Source organism: Hyperoodon ampullatus, assembly GCF_949752795.1.
Source record: "Hyperoodon ampullatus genome assembly, chromosome: 6".
Lineage (NCBI taxonomy): Eukaryota > Metazoa > Chordata > Mammalia > Artiodactyla > Ziphiidae > Hyperoodon > Hyperoodon ampullatus.
Window position 1 is genome coordinate 26,511,248 of NC_136919.1, and position 19,733 is coordinate 26,530,980.

The window sequence follows — 19,733 nt, forward strand, 5'->3', positions numbered from 1 at the left end:
AATTAAATATGCTGCCCTCCAGGATGGAAGTCTGTGGAAGCCAGTGATTTCCAAGGAGGCTTTAGACCTAAAAAGTGGGTTGTTTGGGCTTTCTGGATATCTTCTACTTTCCTCAGATTATTTTCTCCTACCCCTTTCTAACAGTAAGTAGTATGTCTTACTATGATCTATTTATTTCCTTGATGAACTTAAATCTGTGGAAACTTTTCCATTGTGAAGTCATGAAATGGCAAAAGAACTTGGAAAAATAACCAGTCTCATTGGAGATAGACCTGACTCCAACCTGGAGATCTCCTCCCAAATTTGTGGGGCATCCATTCAGTTTCTTTACCACCAGAGCTATATTCAGGGTAACTGAATAAATCTAGAAGTTGTGGGAGCTCTAATGTGGCAGTGGAGGTGAAGGTGGGGCCCGCTTGCTAAGAACAGTCTGCTCTCATAAAACATTTAAAGCATGGCAATATTTTTGCACATTTTTCTGTAATTGAATATCATTAAGATACTGAATATACAATGCATCTTGGTTTTTTTAATTCTTTCAAAAACTATTTATTGAATGCCTACTATATACCAGGCATTGGGCATTGTGCAAGGGATAGAGGGATACAATGGTGAGCAAAGAAACAGAGAAAAGAAAGCTAAAAGACAGTCATGAGTGGAAAGGATAGGAATGGAGAAGGTAGAATGTTGGTGTGCTCCTTTATTACCAAAGACTTTGCATATTCTTGGGTCCTTGAATCAGAAAAAAGTAGTTACGCTGGATCCCTCTGACATGTATAGCAAGGAGAGAGAGAGAGTGTGTGTGTTTGTGTGTGTGCTTGTGTGTGTGTATGTGTGGTGGTGGTGGTGGATTTTGGAGATGAGGGACCATAAGGAGAATACCTCAATTTCTGCCCAATAGAAGTGGGAGGATGGAATCACTGATGTTCCAGAAGCTAAGAAAGGAAAAATGTAAATTATTTTCTTTACGCATGTGGTTTGCACAACATCCTCCAACTTAAGACTCCCACTTGGGTCCTAAAGTTGGAAAAATCTAGGGAGTATGGAGATGGTGAACAGAGCAACAAGACTTGACATGGTATCCCAGGTGTCAGCACTAGTAGACCAACTCCTAGAGTGAGACCTTTGTAAGATATTCTTCAGGTTCATTAGCCATGTGCCTTATAAATCTGGAATTAATGTCATTTACCTAAATTATAGAGATGTATTTCTCACGTAAGTCCCTATATGCAGGCAAGGTAGCAAAGAAGAGTTCTTTAAGTGGGGATAATGTGAAGAGCCCCTAAGAAGAATTCCCTACCCTAAATCGTATTTCCCATGTTGAATGAAATTCATTTTGTTCCACTGCTTAGAACCCATCTTTAATCATCTCTCTATAACACAAAAGCAGTTATAACATAGTATAGTAAAGATTCTGAAATCAGATTGCCTTGTTCACTGTGGGCTTAATTGCTCATGTGACTCTGGGGTATGTTTCTTAATAGCTAAGAATTACATTTATTGAGCATGCAATCACTTAGCAACTACAGAGCCAAGCACTTTACATGTATTTACATGTGTCATTAGTCCTCACAATACCCTATGAGGTATGAGGTAGGTAGCATTATTATCATTATCATCATTATCAGATGAGGAAATTGAGGCAAGTATGTAACTTTCAGGTCCAAAACTAGTAAATTGAGGAGCTGAAATTCAAACCTAAGTAGTTTTAACTACTATACTACAGTTCCCTCACTTAAACCCTCTAAGCTACTATACCTACGTCAGACCATAGTTGTAAAGATTAAGTAAGATAGTGGTTGCAGACTTGATGGAGTGTAAAAAGTGTTCAACACTATTACTATTTCAGATAAATCAATTCTTAAAAAAAAAAACTGGAGCAATACCCAGCAAATCCAATTCTACTTTACTGAGCCTCTATTATGTATTAAGCTCTGTATCAGATGCTAAAGTGATATACTGATGTATAAGACTTGATTCCTGCCCTCAAGAAACTCACAGAATTTAAGGCTTACTCACACGTTCCCCACATAAAATCCTTCAGGAGCTCTAAGTTGCTTTCAGAAAGCTCATATCCCTACCTTGGCACAAAAGACCCATCAGGATTCCACCCCTTCTAGCCTCTCTGGCCTCATCTCCTGCCACTTTCCCCATCCACACTTCAGCCTAACTGAGCTACTTATCATTCTTCAGAAGTGCAAGACATTTCATATCTCCATGATCTACAACATGCTGTCCAACTCAAATCTGCCTGGAATCCCCATTCCCTGCTAGATTAGATGCTCCCTCTCTGTGCTCCCACAGAATCCTGCACACACTCGCTGCACTTATTACATTGTACTGCAACAGTTCTGCTCATCTGTCTCCTCCACTATACTGTAAGCTTCTTGAGGACAGACTGCCGTAGTGGTCTCCTATCCTAACTCCCAAAACAACATATGCGTGGTAGACATTCAATGAATGTGTATAGAATGAACACATTAGTAAACTATAATTAGTGCTCTAATGGAGGTATAACAATTTAATGGTAGAGTGAGTAAAGAGTGAAACAGATTGGGAGGGTCTGCAGTGACTTCTTTAAAGAGGCGGCATCTGAATTGGCTCTTCATGGGAGGGTAATGCTTGGATCAGTGGATACATGCAGAGGACCTCCCAATAAGAAAAGCCTTGAGGAAAGGCCCTAGAAGGAACCTTTGGAGCATAATAAGTAAACCTCTATGACTAGAACATAGGAAAAAAACAGAGAGGATAAGGTCACTGAGGCAACAAAACTGGGAATTGCAGAGAACCCAGATCATCAAATCTATTCTCAAGAAATTTTCAATTAAAAATATCTTACTGCTGTACTATAAAACTCTTAGAGGAAAACATAGGAACACTCTATGACATAAATCACAGCAAGATCCTTTTTGACCCACCTCCTAGAGAAATGGAAATAAAAACAAAAATAAACAAATGGGACCTAATGAACCTTAAAAGCTTTAGCACAGCAAAGGAGACCATAAACAAGACAAAAAGACAACCCTCAGAATGGGAGAAAATATTTGCAAATGAAGCAACTGACAAAGGATTAATCTCCAAAATATACAAACAGCTCATGCAGCTCAATATCAAAAAAAAAAACAAACAACCCAATCCAAAAATGGGTGGAAGACCTATATACATGCTTCTCCAAAGAAGATATACAGATTGCCAACAAACACATGAAAGGATGGTCAACATCACTAATCATTAGAGAAATGCAAATCAAAACCACAATGAGGTATCACCTCACACCAGTCAGAATGGCCATCATCAAAAAATCTACAAACAATAAATGCTGGAGTGGGTGTGGAGAAAAGAACCTCCTTGCACTGTTGGTGGGAATGTAAATTAATACAGCCACTATGGAGAACAGTGTGGAAGTTCCTTAAAAAACTAAAAATAGAACTACCACATGACTGAGCAATCCCACTACTGGGCATATACCCTGAGAAAACCATAATTCAAAAAGAGGCATGTACTACAATGATCATCACAGCACTATTTACAATAGCAAGGACACGGAAGCAACCTAAGTGTCCACTGACAGGTGAGTGGATAAAGAAGATGTGGTACATATATACAATGGAATATAACTCAGCTATAAAAAGAAACAAAATTTAGTTATTTGTAGTGAGGTGGATGGGCTTAGAGTCTGTCATACAGAGTGAAGTAAGTCAGAAAGAGAAAAACAGATACCATGTGCTAACACATATATATGGAATCTAAAAAAAAAAAGGTTCTGATGAACCTAGGGGCAGGACAGGAATAAAGACAGAGACATAGAGAATGGACTTGAGGACACAGGGAGGGGGAAGGGTAAGCTGGAACGAAGTGAGAGAGCAGCATGGACATATATACACTACCAAATGTAAAATAGATAGCTAGTGGGAAGCAGCCACATAACACAGGGAGATCAGCTCGGTGCTCTGTGACCACCTAGAGGGGTAGGATAGGGAGGGTGATAGGGAGGGGATATGGGAATATATGTATACATATAGATGATTCACCTTGTTATACAGCAGAAACTAACACAACATTGTAAAGCAGTTATACTCCAATAAAGATGTTAAAAAAAAATCTTACTGCTGCAAGTAATGTTATCCACTCCCAGTTCTTCTATTTGCATTTCTTCTCATTCATTCATAACCAACCCATGATGACCACATCAAAAATACAGGGATGTGTACAAGGAGGGATTGTAGCAAAAGGATAGAAATGGGGAAAGGAAAATAGTATGAAAAGTAGAAGGAAACGGCACTAAAATTAAAATGCCAAGCTGATAGGAGTGTCTCATCTGTATCAGATCAGGGACTATGTCATCAGCAGTTTGATTACTCTTACATTTATTTAACTTTATGTCATTTTTTTTACTACATAAATTTCTACAACAGGCCCACACTAACTTATGATGCAGAGACAGTGATCCCTGAAGGCAACCAGTATCATTTTAGAAAGGAAATCTTTTGACCCATGTACTCTGAACTCCACCCAATAAGCCACTGACATTACTAAAGAGTCAGTGGATCTGATACAGTATTAAATACAGGCTGCATCATGCAACAAAATTCACAACCACTGTACTCATTGTATTCCCCGCTTTAAGCACCAACTCAATATTTAATGCATACCTGTTAATGCGAAAGACACTGTTGTTGGCACTGACAGGGATACCTGGATTAATCTGGTATGATCCAGACCCTTAAAGAATGCACAGAAGAGGTGAGCCAAATGTGTACATGATAATGCAATTCAGAGTGTCATAAATTTATGAAAAATGTAGCACGAAAGCAAAAAAGAAGCATTCATTAATCTTAACAGGAAAAATGGAGGAAGATTTCATGGCAGGGTTAACTGGGACTCCTATGAAAAGTTTTCATTGTATTTCTTTTTTTGTTTTCATAATTTTTTAAAATTACAAAGGTGATATATGTTCATTATTAAAAAATCAAAAAATACAGATAAGCAAAAACCATAAATAAACCACTATATTTTAGTATATGCCATTTAAAATTTTTATTTATTTATAAAAATAAGAACATATTTTACATTCTTTTCAGTAAGCAGCTTTCTTCAGGCAACAATGTATTACAACCATCTTTCCATGTTATTTACTATACTTCTGCAACTGACTTTTATATTTTAAAGGTGCATATCACAAAAAGAGTACACAGTAAAAGCATGTCTCCCTCCCACCCCACCCCCATTATCTTATAGTTTTAAACAGAGGCAACCACTGTTACCAGTTTCTTGTGATGGTTCCACAAGTAGTCTATGAATATATGAGCATATGTGTATATATTTCTCTTTTTAAATAAATGGCAGCAATGCACTCAGCTTTGTACCTTGCTTTTCTCCCCCTAGGCAGTACACTTATCATTGCCTTGTTCCTCCTAATGGCTGCGAAGTGTTCCATTATACAGATATATAATAACTTATTCATCTAGTACCTTTTGATGGATATTCAGAATATTTTCAACCTCTTGCTATTACAGTATTGCTACATATATCCTTAAAATATAAACATGCACACATTTGTGAATATATCTGCAGAAAAATTGCTAGAAGTAGAGTTTTAAGGTCAAAGGATAGGTATATTTTTAATTTCATAGATATTACCATAGCGTCCTCCATTCAGATGGTCCTAATTTCTACTCCTGCCAGCTACAAATGAGAATGCCTACATATTCCCTACCTGTGGCTGCCCAGCGAGACACTATTTTCCATTCCCCTCCCTGACCACACACAGACAGGTGAGGTCACTTGTCTGGTGAATGGAATAAGGAATGTGAACAGAAATGTGTGTCACATCCAGGCCACAGAAACTGAGAAGAGAATACGCATTTTCCACCCTTTCTTTGCTTTTCTACCAGCTGGAAACAGAAGATTTCAAGGCCTTAGGGAAAGAGAGAGCCACATGATGCAAGGAACCCAAGTTCCTGAATCACCATATAGAGAAAAACTGTCTATCAACCAGAAACATCCACATTGGACCATTACATGAGGGAGAAATAAATTTCTATTGTATTAAGCTGCTAAAATGTTGGTGTTTGTTATAATATCTTGCTATATGCTAACTAATATACCAAGATACCCCTTTTTATATAAAACACCAGATCCACAGTCCAGAGGAATACACTTGGGAAATGCTGCTTAAGTATTTCAATGTTAAGTATGAAAATGGCTATTAAGAAAGTATCCTTCATTTCCTGGATTACCAAGAGCTGTTTTTTGTTTCTTTTTTTAAAAAAAAACAAGAATGGGTATTGATTATCAAATACCTTTACAATGTCTGTGGAAATGACCCTAAGATTTTTTCCTTTTACCTATTAAAGTGAGATATTGCATTAATATTTCCTAATGTTGAAATAGCCTCACATTTCTAAAATAAATTGGGTTTACTTGGTTATGGTATTTTTATATGATATTGAATGCAAAAAATAACCAGAACAAAATAATATACTGGGAAATTCTTTAAACATGATTTATAAATTTTAAATTTCAATTAAGGAAGTAAAAAGTAGAAGAGACCTTTCTGAAGAACAAATTTGCTATCTGGAAAAGTAACTGAATGAGTTAACACACTATCCAGGGCAAAAATAAAAAGAAATGGAATTCTTGAATGAAAAAAAAATAGAAACAGAAGGCAGGCCTAGAAGGCCTAAGCGGAAATAAAAGAAGTTCCAGAGGGAGAGCAAAGACCATACTGGAGAAAGCAATAATCAAAACACAGTACAACAGAATTTAAAAAAAAAAAAAACAAACACAATACAAGAAAACTACCCTCAGGAGGAGACTAGAGTTGTCAGAACAAAAGCATTCACAGAGTGCCAGGCAGGATAATTGAAAAAAGGCATACATTTAGATATATCCTCATGAAATTTCTGAAATTTAAGAATAAAGAAAAAATATAAGCTTTCAGAAAGAAAGAACAGGTTACTTACAAACGAATGAGCACGAGGCTGGCAATGGGCACGGATAAGAACGTAGGCTCTGAAGTAAGACTACCTGGGTTCAGATCTTGGTGTGAACTTGGTCAAGTACTTAACTTCTTTGCGCTTCTGTAAAACAGGGATAATGATAGTACTTAGCTTCTAAGGTTGGTTGGAAGCAGTATCTGAGATAACACATAGAAGGTCTGGCACATCATTTGAGTCACCCAATTCCTATCTGTTAACACTGAAAGCTATATCAGAGAGTCAAAACTCTGCACACTTTTGAGAGGACAGAAGCCTGCCCCCTCCCCAGAGCTTAATGTGTGGCACTAATGACCTGAAGAGCTGGCTGGACTAGCCCACCAGAATGCCTCTAGTGTTACCTGAGCTCCATGCTAGTGAGAAGTGAAATGATGGGCGGAAGGAATCTCACTGATTATTGTTTAATGTGAACAAGGCAATGACAACAGGTTTTTGGCCTAGAGCGAAGATTATCAGAGAAGAATAAGTTGTAGGCTCTGTCAAAAGTAAATGGACTCACAGTGGAATCTCTTGAAGTCAGTGAGGACTCTCCTACAGTATTCCTGTTATTCAGGACTCTACAAAAAGTGAAACAGTATGGGACTTGTGGCTGCCTGATTTGGGTGTCATAAAAAGTTATTTCAGGGGCTTCCCTGGTGGCTCAGTTGTTGAGAGTCCACCTGCCGATGCAGGGGCACGGGTTCGTGCCCCGGTCTGGGAAGATCCCACATGCCGTGGAGCGGCTGGGCCCGTGAGCCATGGCCGCTGAGCCTGCGCATCCGGAGCCTGTGCTCAGCAATGGGAGAGGCCACAACAGTGAGAGGCCCGCGTACCGCAAAAAAAAAAAAAAAAAAGTTATTTCATTCATTCAGCAAATTCTTTGAGCACACCTATGTGTCAGGAACTGGGGATCTAATTGTGAACAAGACACACCAAGCCCCTTCCCTTAAAGAGTTTACATATACGGGGACTTCCCTGGTGGCACAGTAGTTAAGAATCCGCCTGCCAACACAGGGGACATGGGTTCGATCCCTGGTCTGGGAAGATCCCACATGCCGCGGGGCAACTAAACCCGTGTGCCACAACTACTAAGCCTGAGCTCTAGAGCCTGCGAGCCACAACTACTGAGCCCATGCACCACAACTACTGAAGCCCACACACCTACTAGAGTCTTTGCTCCACAACAACAGAAACCACCACAATGAGAAGCCTGCACACCACAATGAAGAGCAAACCCTGCTCGTTGCAACTAGAGAAAGCCTGCACAGAGCAACAAAGACCCAACAGACCCCCCAAAATTTTTTTAATTAAAAAAAAGAAGAAATAGAAAATATGAACAGACCAATCACAAGTAATGAAATTGAAACTGTTATTAAATCTTCCAACAAAGTCCAAGACCAGATGGCTTCACAGGTGAATTCTATCAAACATTTAGATGTCTTCACAGGTGAATTCTATCAAACATTTAGAGAACAGCTAACACCCATCCTTCTCAAACTCTTCCAAAAAATTGCAGAGGAAGAAACAGTCCCAAACTCATTCTACAAGGCCACCATCACCCTGATACCAAAACCAGAGATACTACAAAAAAAGAATATTACAGACCAATAACACTGATAAATATAGATGCAAAAATCCTCAACAAAATACTAGCAAACAGAATCCAACAACACAGTAAAAGGATCATACACCATGATCAAGTGGGATTTATCCCATGGATGCAAGGATTCTTCAATATATGCAAATCAATCAATGTGCTACACCATATTAACAAATTGAAGAATAAAAACCATATGATCATCTCAATAGATGCAGAGAAAGCTTTTGACAAAATTCAACACCCATTTATTATAAAAACTCTCCAGAAAGTGGGCACAGAGGGAACCTACCTCAACATAATAAAGGCCATATATGACAAATCCACAGCAAACATTCTCAATGGTGAAAAACTGAAAGTATTTCCTCAAATATCAGGAAGAAGACAAGGATGTCCACTCTCACCACTACTATTCAACATAGTTTTGGAAGTCCTAGCCATGGCAAACAGGGAAGAAAAAGAAATAAAAGGAATACAGGGCCTCCCTGGTGGCGCAGTGGTTGAGAGTCCGCCTGCCGATGCAGGGGATACGGGTTCGTGCCCCGGTCTGGGAGGATCCCATATGCCGCGGAGCGGCTGGGCCCGTGAGCCATGGCCGCTGAGCCTGCGCATCCGGAGCCTGTGCTCCGCAACGGGAGAGGCCACAACAGTGAGAGGCCCGCGTACCGCAAAAAAAAAAAAAAAAAAGGAATACAAATTGGAAAAGAAGTAAAACTGTCACTGTTTGCAGATGACATGATACCATGCACAGAGAATCCTAAAGATGCCACCAGAAAACTACTAGAGCTAATCAATGAATGTGGTAAAGTTGCAGGATACAAAATTAATGCACAGAAATCTCTTGCATTCCTATACACTAACAACGAAAGATCAGAAAGAGAAATTAAGGAAACAATCCCACTCACCATTGCAACAAAAAGAATAAAATGCCTAGGAATAAACCTACCTAAGGAGGTAAAAGACCTGTACTCAGAAAATTATAAGACACTGATGAAAGAAATCAAAGATGACATGAACAGATGGAGAGATATACCATGTTCTTGGATTAGAAGAATCAATATTGTGAAAATGACTATACTACCCAAGTAATCTACAGATTCAGTGCAATCCCTATCAAATTACCAGTGGCATTTTTTACAGAACTAGAACAAAAAATCTTAAAATTTGTATGGAGACACAAAGGAACCCGAATAGCCAAAGCAGTCTTGAGGGAAAAAAAAGGAGCTGGAGGAATCAGACTCCCTAACTTCAGACTATACTACAAAGCTACAGTAATCAAGACTATATGGTACTGACACAAAAACAGAAATATAGATCAATGGAACAGGATAGAAAGCCCAGAGATAAACCCACGCACCTATGGTCAACTAATCTATGACAAAGGAGCCAAAGATATACAATGGAGAAAAGACAGTCTCTTCAATAAGTGGTGCTGGGAAAACTGGACAGCTACATGTAAAAGAATGAAATTAGAACACTCCCTAACACCAGACACAAAAATAAACTCAAAATGGAGTAAAGACCTAAATGTAAGACTGGACACTATAAAACTCTTAGAGGAAAACATAGGGAGAACTCTCTTTGACATAAATCACAGCAAGATCTTTTTTGACCCACCTCCTAGAGTAATGGAAATACAAACAAAAATAAACAGATGGGACCTAATGAAACTTCAAAGCTTTTGCACAGCAAAGGAAGCTATAAACAAAACGATAAGACAACCCTCAGAATGGGAGAAAATATTTGCAAACAAATCATCGGGCCAAGGATTAATCTCCAAAATATATAAACAACTCATCCAGCTCAATATTAAAAAAACAAACAGTCCAATCAAAAAATGGGCAGAAGACCTAAATAGACATTTTTCCAAAGAAGACATACAGATGGCCAAGAAGCACATGAAAAGCTGCTCAACATCACTAATCATCAGAGAAATGCAAATCAAAAGTACAATGAGGTATCACCTCACACCAGTTAGAATGGGCATCATAAGAAAATCTACAAACAACAAATGCTGGAGAGGGTGCGGAGAAAAGGGAACCCTCTTGCACTGCTGGTGGGAATGTAAATCGATACAGCCACTATGGAGAACAGTATGGAGGTTCCTTAAAAAACTAAAAGTAGAATTACCATAAGACCCAGCAATCCCACTACTGGGCATATACCCAGAGAAAACCATAATTCAAAAAGACACATGCACCCCAATGTTCATTGCAGCACTATTTACAATAGCCAGGTCATGGAAGCAACCTAAATGTCCATCAACAGAGGAATGGATGAAGACGATGTGGTACCTATATACGATGGAATATTACCCAGCCATAAAAAGGAATGAAATTGTGTCATTTGCAGAGACATGGATGGACCTAGAGACTGTCATACAGAGTGAAGTAAGTCAGAAAGAGAAAAGCAAATATTGTATATTAACGCATATATGTGGTATCTAGAAAAATGGTACAGATGAACCAGTTTGCAGGGCAGAAATAGAGACACAGATGTAGAGAACAAACGTATGGACACCAAGGGGAGAAAGTGTGTGTGGGGGGGATGAATTGGGAGATTGGGATTCACGTATATACACTAATATGTATAAAATAGATAACTAATAAGAGCCTGCTGTATAAAAAAATTTTTTTAATTAAAAAAAAATGTGAAAGAAAACCCCCCACAATACTGTGGAGAAGGCAGCAGTGGCAGCACCAACAGCAGCTCTGGAGATGCAGTCCCAGTCCTGGCTTCAGCCCCAGCCCCATCATGGTGGCACTCGCTGAGCTCCTGGCCGCCCTCCTGGACACAGCCTCAGGCTACTCTGTCAGCATCAATGCACATGCCGAGGAGTGCTTCTTCGAGAGGGTCACCTTGGGCACCAAGATGGGCCTCATCTTCGAGGTGGCTGAGGGCAGCTTCCTGGACATCGATGTGGAGATTACAGGGCCTAATAATAAATGAATTTATAAAGGAGACTAGGAGTCCAGTGGGAAATACACATTTGCTGCTCACATGGATGGAACATATAAGTTTTGTTTTAGCAATAGAATGTCCAACATGACTCCAAAGATAGTGATGTTCACCGTTGATACTGGGAAGGCCCCAGAAGGACAAGACATGGAAACAGAAGCTCACCAGAACAAGCTAGAAGAAATGATTAATGAGCTCACAGTGGCAATGACAGCTGTAAAGCATGAACAGGAATACATGGAAGTTCGGGAGAGAATACACAGGGCAGTCAATGACAGCACAAACAGCAGAGCAGTCCTTTGGTCCTTCTTTGAAGCTCTTGTTCTAGTTGCCATGACATTGGGACGGATCTACTACCTGAAGAGATTTTTTGTAGTCCAGAGGGTTGTTTAAAAAGCCTTTTCCTGATGGTCCCAAACCCATAATTCACTGTTTACCAAACATCTTGGGCATAATAATGTCATTAGTTTCTACGTTTTTATTTTCTGAACTGTACATTCACAGCTTATGTTTCTTTGTGATTAATAGATATCGGGGAAAAACACTTTTTCAGGAAAATTATAGTGAAAATTTGACATTTGATTGGCATAATTTCGTATTTGAATTCTTCCTCCATTATACAGCTCCTTCCAGAACTCAGACGCTGTAAGCTGAATATAGGTGTATAGTCCTTATTATATCTTCTTTCCTTTTGCTTTCATAATAAAATGCAGTTTGTTCAGGATAGTACTTTACTGATAGCACTTTACTAAAATGACTGCATTCTTGGGATCCCTAATCCTGCAGTTCAAGTCATTAAAGATTCATTTTGTTGAGTCCTTATGAGAAACAACAATCTGAATCTTGACATTTTCTGTCCAGCCAAAAATGGCAGAGCCCTGAGACTTAGAAGATGCTACCAGGTGGTATTTTCATACTTTGTCTACCTTGTTTTTGTTTTAAAGATAAGTCTTTAACCAACAACCTTTCCCCCCACTAAAGTTTTACTCTGAACTTTAGAACTCAGTCACCTCCAGTTAAAATTGTTGACACAAGCAGCTAATAACCATTTTTTGGTTTCTGCCTAACCATGTAAGAAGTCTCTCTTAAAGCCAATTCTCTAGGTGTTTCAGTGAACAGTAGCTCTTTTTCTTTCTGTGCTGGCACATCCACTTCTCCACTCTTGGCACGTAGGAGGTATGCATTCAGTACTAGGAAAAATCTGGATTTCTGATGCCAAAGGTTTAAAGCCTCTTGGATTTCTTTGCAGTGATATACAGCCACTATTTCATTTTTGATCAGTGGCATTTTGGTCACTGTTTAATTAGGGTACTGAACATCACTGTCAGTACTAGGGTTTTTGTTTTTGTTTTTCTTGGGTCTTTCTATTTTTTGTTTTTCTTTCTTCCTTTTGTTTTTCTTGGGTCTTTCTTTTCTTTTGAATTTTGTTCTGTATAAAACGAAATGACTTTCTCTGATGATGGGTTTAAAATTAAAGGAGCATCTGGTTTTGGTGTGGGGATGATCCAGAATTATGTTGTGATTGATGTATATTAGTTACTTGCGCTTTTTTTTTTTTTTTGGATCTTTGCAAGGGGAAAACTACAAGTAACGAGTTTTATATAATTAATTTAAATTTGTTACAGGTTTTCATGTTCAGGATAAACAATTTTTCAACCTTGGGTGAAAATACTTGCAACAGTTTCAGGTGACTGTGTTTTACCTTAGGACGACTGTTGCATTCCAATTTGTGTGCACGTGTGTGTGAAAACACTTCAAAATTGAGTTAAAAGATGTAAATTTACAATTGGTTGTGTATCTAATCTTCCCCATGTTCAGTAAATAAACAATTCTTAAAAAAAAATAAAATAGGGCCTCCCTGGTGGCGCAGTGGTTGAGAGTCCGCCTGCCGATGCAGGGGATGCGGGTTCGTGCCCCGGTCTGGGAGGATCCCATATGCCGCGGAGCGGCTGGGCCCGTGAGCCATGGCTGCTGGGCCTGCGCATCCGGAGCCTGTGCTCCGCAACGGGAGAGGCCACAACAGTGAGAGGCCCGCATACCACAAAAAAAAAAAAAAAAAAAAAAAATAGTTTATGTATATGGATCTTGACTTATATGACCCAAATGAGAATGCCCATGTAATGTAAGAAACCTATCCTACTGATTTAAGCCATTACCAAAACATACACACACACCTTTTAGTCGAATTACACAAGAAACAAAAAAAGCTAACTTTTAATATTGCTAATCATGATAGTCATATGTTACTTTAACTTAATTTAGTCCCTTTTTTTATAGTTCTGCAAATACAAAGCTAGCATAACGATTTGGTGGAACTCGTGTTAATTAGTTCAATTCTAGTTACTAAGCACTTAGCACCAACCAGAAATATTTTAAATGTTCCTCTTTGTATACTAGCTAAAAATTCCCTAGCCCATTTGCCCACCTTCAGACAGAAGATTATTTCTTCAATCCAAAAGGAAGATATTAAATTAAATGGCATACAATGAATATAGTGGGTTGAACTGGTGGTCCCTGAAAAGATAGGTACATGTCCTAATGCCTGGAAACTGTGAATGTTACCTTATTTGAATAAAGAGTCTTTGCAGGTGTAATTAAAGATCTTGAGATGAGGAAATCATCCTGGCTTACTAGGTGGGTCCTAAATCCAATAACAAGTGGAGTATTAAAGTCAGAACTTATAAGAATCAATCTTTATAAGAGTCCTAATAAGAGAAAGGCGAAGAGAGATTTGAGACAGACATAAAAGGAAAAGACACAGAATAGAGAAGGAGGAGGCTATGTGACCACAAAGGCAGAGACTGGAGTGAGGTGACCATAAGCCATGGAGTGCCAACAGCCATCAGAAGGTGAAAGAGGCAAAGAATGAATTCTCCCCTAGAGCCTCCAGAGGGAGTGAAGTCCTGACAACACTTTGATTTCAGACTTCTGGCCTCCAGAACCACGAGAGAATAAATATCTGTTGTTTATGCCACCCAGTTTGTGGTAATTTGTTACAGCAACCATAGGAAGCTAATACAGTGAACAAAGGCATTTTGGTAAGGAATCATGGGTTGAAGTCCCACTCCTGTCATTCAGTCCCTATTTGCTCTTTAGTAAGTTAGTTAGCCTCTCTGAGCCTCCAGGACCTTATTTGTAAAAATGGGATAATCAAACCTGGGCTGCTATCCCCCAGGGTTCTGATAAGAATCAGATGAGATCATATAGGTGAAAACATTCAGAATACTGTAAAATCCTTTACAAATATGAATTACTATTCTTATACTTTATCTGGAATTTAATGAGGTTTGGAGCCCAGGCTCTTTATTCAAGCCCACTTGCTGCAACCCTTTACACAAATCGGCACTTGTCTAATTTTAGCAATGCCAACATTATATCAATTTTTAATATTAAATTTTATTTATAGAATTAAACTATCACTAATATACATAGTACCTCTTCAGTGTTAGGATTTAATGAAGAAGGTGTAATTACCACTAACCTTATCCATTTCACTTCCCTCCAGATATCTTCTACTACTGTCACACTAATTTAGAAAAGAGACCATCTAATTGGTTTATTGCCCCCATATACATTAACAAATCAGTTCTAACTGATTTGCCTTCAATAATATCTGTGAACTCACTTAACACAATCATAATTCTTTCTCTAGCTGACCTTAATTATTCCTTACTGAATTTTTCTTGGCTAAGAATGAATCATTAATAACCTCTTCCTCCTATTTTCTGGTTTTAGCCAATAGGTGGATCCTGATCTACTGCCAGACCTAGTTCCACCTTTCCTGAAATCAAGTATATTTATGAAGTATAACCATAAACAAAGGATATCATTCCACAAGTTAAGCACAAAAGTTTCATAACTCTATAATCTCACTTTATCATGTACGAGTTTATATTTTCTAGAGAATTTTTCCATTTTTATTTCACAAGAAACATCATCAAACATATTCCAAACTATTGAGAGGCTAGCTCTACTGCAAGCTTCAAATTTCTTTCCTTCGGGGGACTTTCCTGGTGACACAGTGGTTGAGAATCCACCTGGCAATGCATGGGGCACGGGTTTGAGCCCTGGTCCAGGAAGATCCCACATGCCACGGAGCAACTAAGCCCGTGCACCACAACTACTAAGCCTGCGCTCTAGAGCCTGCAAGCCACAACTACTGAGCCTGTGCACCACAACTACTGAACCCGTGTGCCACAACTAATGAAGTCCATGTGCCCTAGAGCCCGTGCGCCACAACTACTGAGCCCACATGCCACAACTACTGAAACCCGCGTGCTCTAGGGCCCATGCTCTGCCACAAGAGAAGCCACCGCAATGAGAAACCCATGCACCGCCACGAAGAGTAGCCCCCACTCGCCGCAACTAGAGAAAGCCTGCATGCAGCAACAAAGACCTAACGCAACCAAAAAAAAAAATTTCTTTCCTTCAGTGCAAGAGTTTGACATTAAAAATAAAGAAATAGTACTCTGATGATGCAGTCTTTATTTTCTTGTGCCATAATCATTCTTTTCTATATCAGAATTGAAAGATATTCAAATTTTCCTTAGATCTAACACAGAGTACCATAAACATTTTATTCTTTGAAATTTTGTCTCTTCAGAGTAACTTAAACGAATTTTTCCCAAACAGAAGTTCAAAACAGTAAAAACTTGAATGGGCTTTTGAGATTTGTAAATGTAATAATCACTTATCAATAACACACATCCTTAAGATGAGATGTCCTTCAAGAACGCATTAGGTGTCCCTACCGAGCCACTGAACTGTGGGCAGTAAGTTATTTTAATATACTACACTACGTTTCCATAAGTAGAAATTAAATCACTTCCAAGATGTAAATTAAACACTTGGTTCTCAGGATCACCACTAAAAATTTCAAATCAAAAGTTACAGTTAGGAAATCCACAACCATTATTTTGTATAAATACAGATGAATACTACTCTATGGCATTATCCATAACTTTAAATATAGGCTTTACCCGCCTACAAATGGGTTTATAAAGGTACCTACTATATCACCTCAGATCAATAAGAAATTTAGTAACAGTGGTTTCCTAACTCTCTGGTCTCTAAATGACCTACATAAAAGTAAACTGTGAACCTCTTCCAACACCGTTAGCCTCTACATTTTTCAGACAATCGGATCCCACGTGAGACTGCCAAAATACTACTTATTCTGTGAAATGCGCTAATCCTCCTGATCAGGAAAACTGGAACTAACGATCTTCATTAAGAATTTTAACTCTGGGGCTTCCCTGGTGGCGCAGTGGTTGAGAGTCCGTCTGCCGATGCAGGGGACATGGGTTCGTGCCCCGGTCCGGGAGGATCCCACATGCCGCGGAGCAGCTGGGCCCGTGAGCCATGGCCGCTGAGCCGGCGCGTCCGGAGCCTGTGCTCCGCAACGGGAGAGGCCACAGCAATGAGAGGCCCGCGTACCGCAAAAAAAAAAAAAAAAAAAGAATTTTAACTCTGGATCTTCAGAATACTTCTTAAGAAACAAAAAACATCCTAAGAAGCCATCCATTCCCCAGTCACCCATCTTAGCAACCAAGTGTAGAACCTGGCTCCTCGCCACTAGAGGGGGGTGTTTCTCCTATTGGTTTCTCTTTCCCCTAATTTGGCTTACCAGAATTTCTGGTTCAACTAGAAATAAGCCACAAGATCAACATCCTGACCTTTATTTCCCCTTCATACTGTGTGGCCCTTTCTTTTTATTTCAGGCTGTAAGCTACCACTAAAATATCAACTTCAATCCCTGATTACCTGTACAATTATGTCCCATGTCATATTTCATTGCCTTTTTACAAACAAACAAGATACACAGAGCTGATTCTAGAGACTTTGACATTAGTTCATCTGAAAAAAATCAGAAAATGCAACCAACCTTGCTTATTCTTTTTCAGGAAAAAGGCTTTTTTTCATTTTCCATGTTCACATTATTTCATTTGAATCACAGCAAAACTACAGAAAAGAAATGAACAATTAGTAACAAATTCCAAAGAAGAAACTCTATGTCTTTAAGTGACTTGCCCAAGATTTCAGGTAGCAAATAGTGAAGCCATAATGAAGACTCAAGTGCCCTGACCCCTAGACATTTCTGGTGCTACCTGTTCTGTGCCATGAGTAAAAGGCACTAGATGAGAAAATGGACTGAGGACTGACCTACTCTTACTTTTGCCATACCAGTCTAGAGCAAACAGCTGTGTGACTACTTAACTCACTATTATTTCTGGCAAAGATTATACACATCTTAGACTAGCCCCCACTGGCCATAAAGTCACAAAGTGAGACAGGAGTAGATGAGAGAGATAAAGGAAAAGAGAGGCTCAGGGGAGAAGGAAGAGATGAAAATAAATCTATTAAACAATTTTGAGGCCAGGCATAAGATGCTAATAAGTATGCAAGGACAGGGACCAAGATGCATCAAGGAATCAGAATCAGAATCAGCAAAAGAACAAATGAATGACAAAAAGCAGCAGTCACACCACCAGATATTCAAATGATCCAAAAGGCTCCAGAAAAGGGACTTCTCTGGTGGTCCAGTGGTTAAGACTCCATGCTCCCAGTGCCGGGGGCCCAGGTTTGATCCCTGGTCAGGTAACTAGAGCCTACATGCCACAACTAAGAGCCTGCATGCTGCAACTAAAGATCCTGCATGTGGCAACGAAGATCCCGTGTGCTGCAGCTAGGACCTGGTACAGCCAAATAAATAAAATAAATAAATGTTTTTTTTTTAAAGGCTCCAGAAGAGATGATGGCGGCTGGCTGATTCTTTGCTGCTTTCTGTGAAGAACGTTGGTTCTTCTGTGAAGAACCTCTAAGAGCAGAGGCCCTTAGAGAAGACTGAGACAAGAATTGGCCAGTTAAAATCTGCACCCACTTTCTGAAGCCATAAGACAGGGGAGGGAGGAGCCCCAATAAAAGGAAATCTATCAAAATAAAACCAAAACCATTTGACATGAATCTGCTTGGGACAAAGTGAGTGTACCACTCAGAATGCTTTTAGCTGCAAGTGACAAAGTCCCAGATAATGCTGGCTTACACAATAAGGAACTGTATTAGCTCACAGACCTGGAAGTTCAGAGGTAAGGCAGACCAAGTACAATACAATCAGCAGTTCAGTAAGGTCATCAAGAGCTCAGGTTTCCTCTCTCTGTTCTGCCATCTTCTAGATCAGCGTCCTCCAAAGCTAGTTTCTCTCATTACCCTAAGATGTCTTGAGCAGTTCTAGCTATCATATTCAGACATAACAGCATCAGAGGAAGAAGAGGCACCATCTCTTTCTTTTATCTCTTTTTAGGGTCAAGAAAACCTTTCCCAGAAGCACCCCGGCCCTCCTTCAGGCTTCCCTTCACATCTCATTGGCCAAAATAGGTTACAGGCCATTCCTAACCCTTCATTAGCAGAGGAAATGGGATTTACCATGACTGCTTAGACTCATCATCTAGGGTGGAATTAATGCTGGGTAGTCAATCACTATGACCATACCATGGGCAAGTTATAATGATGAGTATTATTGTGACATTGTTTTCACTCCATAACAAACCTATAATTTATTATGTTGCTTCTAAGATCTTAACGATGAGGCATGTGCTTTGCCCAAAATTCAGATAGTTACTCTTTGCTCACATTCCATATTTGCCATCATAAACTTTTCTATCAGTTATAAAACATTTGATTACAATTTTCTTGGTCAACCCACTATTTAAAAAAAAAAAACTTTAATGCAATATTTTAGAGCAAGAATGGTAAATAGGTTTGTCACAGCAACTCCAGTAGGTACAGCTACTTAGAATCTCATTTCAAGAAAGATCCAAAGATGAGTTTGGATCCAATAAGTAACAGTGCCATGACTGATTAGTGATGTCTACCATGTACTCAGGTTTGCACACAACACATAGCACATATCTGCCAACCCGGATTTAGAGAAAATCTATTTAAATAATTTCCCTCCAATGACAATGGATCTCTCTGCCTTATTTTTATTTTAGTCAGGAGCCAATCTAATTCCTACCCTCTCTTTATTATTCCCATCTAATTTATATATTTATACACATAATATACATCAAGCATGCACTCCAAAAATTATTCTATAGATAATCAGAGCGTTCCACAGGGACCCTTTTGTAAATATATAGGAAGGGTTGGCAGAATGGCTTAATTTACAAACTGTCTCACTTAAATAAAGCAGGGGGGTGTCT

General features: G+C 39.2%; 1 protein-coding gene across 1 annotated transcript; it reads left to right on the plus strand.

The window, feature by feature from the left end:
- Positions 1-11,328: 11,328 nt before the first annotated feature.
- LOC307054700 (transmembrane emp24 domain-containing protein 2-like) lies at positions 11,329-11,925 on the plus strand (the record flags this gene model as incomplete). The annotated part of the gene is given in 3 exon segments (XM_079706546.1): positions 11,329-11,520; positions 11,524-11,538; positions 11,542-11,925. Coding segments are annotated over 3 exon segments (591 nt in total).
- Positions 11,926-19,733: the final 7,808 nt, after the last annotated feature.